General features: G+C 45.3%; 1 protein-coding gene across 1 annotated transcript in view; it reads left to right on the forward strand.

Moving 5' to 3' along the window:
- Nucleotides 1-769: 769 nt before the first annotated feature.
- Nucleotides 770-3,221, forward strand: part of ELMOD2 (ELMO/CED-12 domain containing 2) — a gene marked incomplete at its 5' end in the record, with an annotated part of 5,733 nt that continues 3,281 nt past the window's right edge. Inside the window, 3 exons of the mRNA XM_009078590.1 lie at nucleotides 770-798; nucleotides 1,878-1,972; nucleotides 2,741-2,870. Of these exons, the coding sequence (XP_009076838.1) occupies nucleotides 770-798; nucleotides 1,878-1,972; nucleotides 2,741-2,870 (254 nt within the window). The remainder of the gene's footprint in view (nucleotides 799-1,877; nucleotides 1,973-2,740; nucleotides 2,871-3,221) is intronic.

Below are 3,221 nucleotides of genomic sequence, written 5' to 3' on the forward strand. Positions count from 1 at the left end.
CAGAGCCTCTGCTTAGGCAGTTGTAGAGGGTGGTCAGGTCTCTCAGCCTTCTGCTCCCCACCAGTACCTGTCCTGCGGACAGTGTGCATCCCCTGGTCATGCTGTCACCCTCCCCTGCACCCCAGCTGTCCTCTGAGGTTAGATCAGAGTGCCAGACCTGGTTTCCTCACCTGCTTGCCAAGGTAATTCCAGTATCATCAAAAGTCAGAAACCATTATCTGCTTCTCCTGAGTCTGTTTGTACCTTCCTGTTACTAAAAACTTCACACAGCACAGATGTAAATACATTTTTTTTGGGGTGAGACAGGAAGAGTGATATAACTTAGCATTCTGCTGGATGCAGAATTTTGATTTAAAGTAGCAATTTAAGAAACTGCTTAAAACTGTTGTGGCTTTACAGTAGCTTGTAGCAGTGACCCTGGTTCCTTCTTCAGTAACAAGCACAAAACTATTGCTGTGAGTAGAAAAACATTGAGACATTTTTGTCTTGATATCATTTCAAATTTGACTTTGTTTCATACATGTAATAGATGTTTTAAAAAAACCAAGTTTATTTTCAGAATTGCACTTGAGGGTTATAAAGAAAGTCTGTGAAAATTAAGACATTCAGTTACCCCATACCTATTCATTTGAAGATTGAGTAATTTTTTACTACACGTACGAAAGGGGTGCAAGTTTTATAATCCTTCTGTGCTGCAAGAACACCTGTTGTCAGTTATTTAAACCAGTTCAGCCTAATTGTGACATCTGCTTTTGTTTTTGTATTGCAGAACATTCCCTGGAATCGTCAAAGAATAAGGTAAGAGGTAGCAGAGATCAGAGGATCACAGAATTTCAAGGGTTGGGTTGGAATTTAGAGACCATCCAGAGATTGCCTCCCCTTCAGGAGCAAGTCAGACCAGCTGTTCCACAGAGCTACTGCTCTCAGACAGGATCAGTTCTCCCTGTCACCACAGGCTCTTTGGCTGTTTTGGCTGAAACCAGAGAAGGGTTATGGCTAAATAAGTGAAGTGCAGGGTGTATATGGAGCTGTGTCCAGTTGTTGAGCAGATGTAACACAGATCTGCAGGGGACATTGAACTGGCACGCTCATCCCAACTGCTGCGTAGCAGTTAGACATTAAACCCTCAAACCTTGGGCAGACCTGGACAGACAGTGAGTGGCTGCATCTTCCCTGTCTCCAGCTGCTTGCTGCAGTGTGGCACTGAGAGTGGGCCAGTAACGGCCAGAGCATCTCTGTTGCAGTGGAGCAGAGCATGGCTCAGCCTTCAGCATCTCTTAGATGGTTGTACCAGTGCTCAGCCTTGAACGAGTTAACAGTTTACTGAAATGAAACTGCTTTGGTGTTGGCAGGAACTGCACTACAGAGTGCAAACTGTGCCCATAAACAGTGAAGAGATGAGGTTAAGTTGTGAAGTGCTTTCAGGGGGCAGTGTGTAATTATCATTACTGGTCCTTGCTCTGCTCCATGCACCTCACATTGCCTTCTGTTCCACCCCAGCATGGAATCCTCAGCCTCACTAGCTCAGTGGCTCCTACGCCCGAGGCTTTACTTCCTTGGGTTAGGAAGAACACATTTCAGTCCAGCTGCTGAAAGCAAACAAGCACTTCGACTGAGAAACCCTTACTCATTCTTCATGGAACTCGTGTGAACATCATTGTTCACAGCTTGGCAAAGTTACAGGTTGTGCTTGTCTGTAATTATTGCAGATACTTTGTGTGCAATTTGAGCCAATTTACTGTAAACCACTGCAGCACGTTGACTATTCTTCTGCAGTAAGTAATACACACATGGCAGGGGTACAGAAGGTGAGAAATAAGGACAGAGTAATTGATTCTGCATTTCTCATCCCGTCCTTCACTGTGTTAACTTCACAGGTTTTAAGGAATGCTGTACATGTTGAAGAGGCTGAAGTGGAGAAGTGTGTCAGAGATGTAATGAAAGCAAAGAGAATCGAGCAGAGCAACACGGGGTATGTTTGGGAACCAACCACAAGCTCTTCATGGCAGATGATTCTCACTGCTTAGCACCTTCATGCAGTGGCTTAATCTGATGCAATATTCGAGCCATTCAACACAAGTGTTTGTAGTGAAATTAGAGAACAAGGTGTGGTTGTGTCCTCATCGCTGCAGGAAAATAAACTGCAGAGTTTTAATTGACAGGGATTTGGGATTGCTGCATCTCTGTTGTTCAAGTCCCTCTGCTGCTCCTGATCTCCAGTGCCATTACTGCATGGGTTGCTCACAAGGACTGTCACTGCTACAGAGTACAGTGGTGGTTGTGTTATCTGCATAGGTAATTGGCCAATGCGAGGGAAAATGATGAACAGTCAGAATTCTAGAGCTAATGAAATGCTTCTTGGAAGCCACAAGTATTTCGGACAAAGTTGGACTTTGAGACTTGCAGGAGGTTTGGGGGCAGTGAAGGCACAGGGGTTAGGATGATGTATGGAGCTTTCTTGTGTTGTAACAGATTTTGGCTAAGTTGTTTTTTCCTTCCATAATTTAAGCGAATAGAGTCTGACTGGAATTAGCTACAGACTTTTTCAGCACACAAGATCCACATGTCAATGCACTTAACCAATATACTGCAGTTTGGGAGGGAAACATAAAGCAGCTCCTGACTCTAGTGTTGACAGTGCATTAACGTCAGAAAGGTCTTACCTGGTAGGTCAAGCAAGAGTTTGTGGCTCACCAGGCCTCTCTAATAGCTTCTGTGTGGTGCTCTGTTGTTATTTCAGGTTTAAGAGTATCCTGCACATGTCCCTGATGCAGATATCAGGCTATAAGAAACTGTATCGGGAGGTGGAAAACCTGAGGAAAGTCCCATATGACTCAGACAATGAGGAGCATGAGGAGCTGCTGATTGAGGTGAGATCAGTTTGAAGCACAAAGAGCTGTTTTTTTGCTTTCTCCTCCAAGCTCAGCACCCTGAATGAACTCCCTGGTGGTGTCCTCACCAGCCTGTTAGGAGCTCTTTTCTGCTTGGAAACTGCTAGGGCATTATGGAAGTGACACACCAAAATACACCCTCAGAGCAAAGCAGTAAACTAGAGCTCCTCACACTGGAATGATTGGTGTGAGGTCACACAGAACAGGAACATAAGTGCAGAGTGGGTTTGGAACAGGTCACTGCAGGATTTGGTGGTGTGGGGTGTCCCAGCTGTGGTTGGGGTTGGTGTGGGGTGTCCCAGCTGTGGTTGGGGTTGGGGGGGGGGGTCC

Source organism: Acanthisitta chloris, unplaced genomic scaffold (assembly GCF_000695815.1).
Source record: "Acanthisitta chloris isolate BGI_N310 unplaced genomic scaffold, ASM69581v1 scaffold37010, whole genome shotgun sequence".
Taxonomy (NCBI): domain Eukaryota; kingdom Metazoa; phylum Chordata; class Aves; order Passeriformes; family Acanthisittidae; genus Acanthisitta; species Acanthisitta chloris.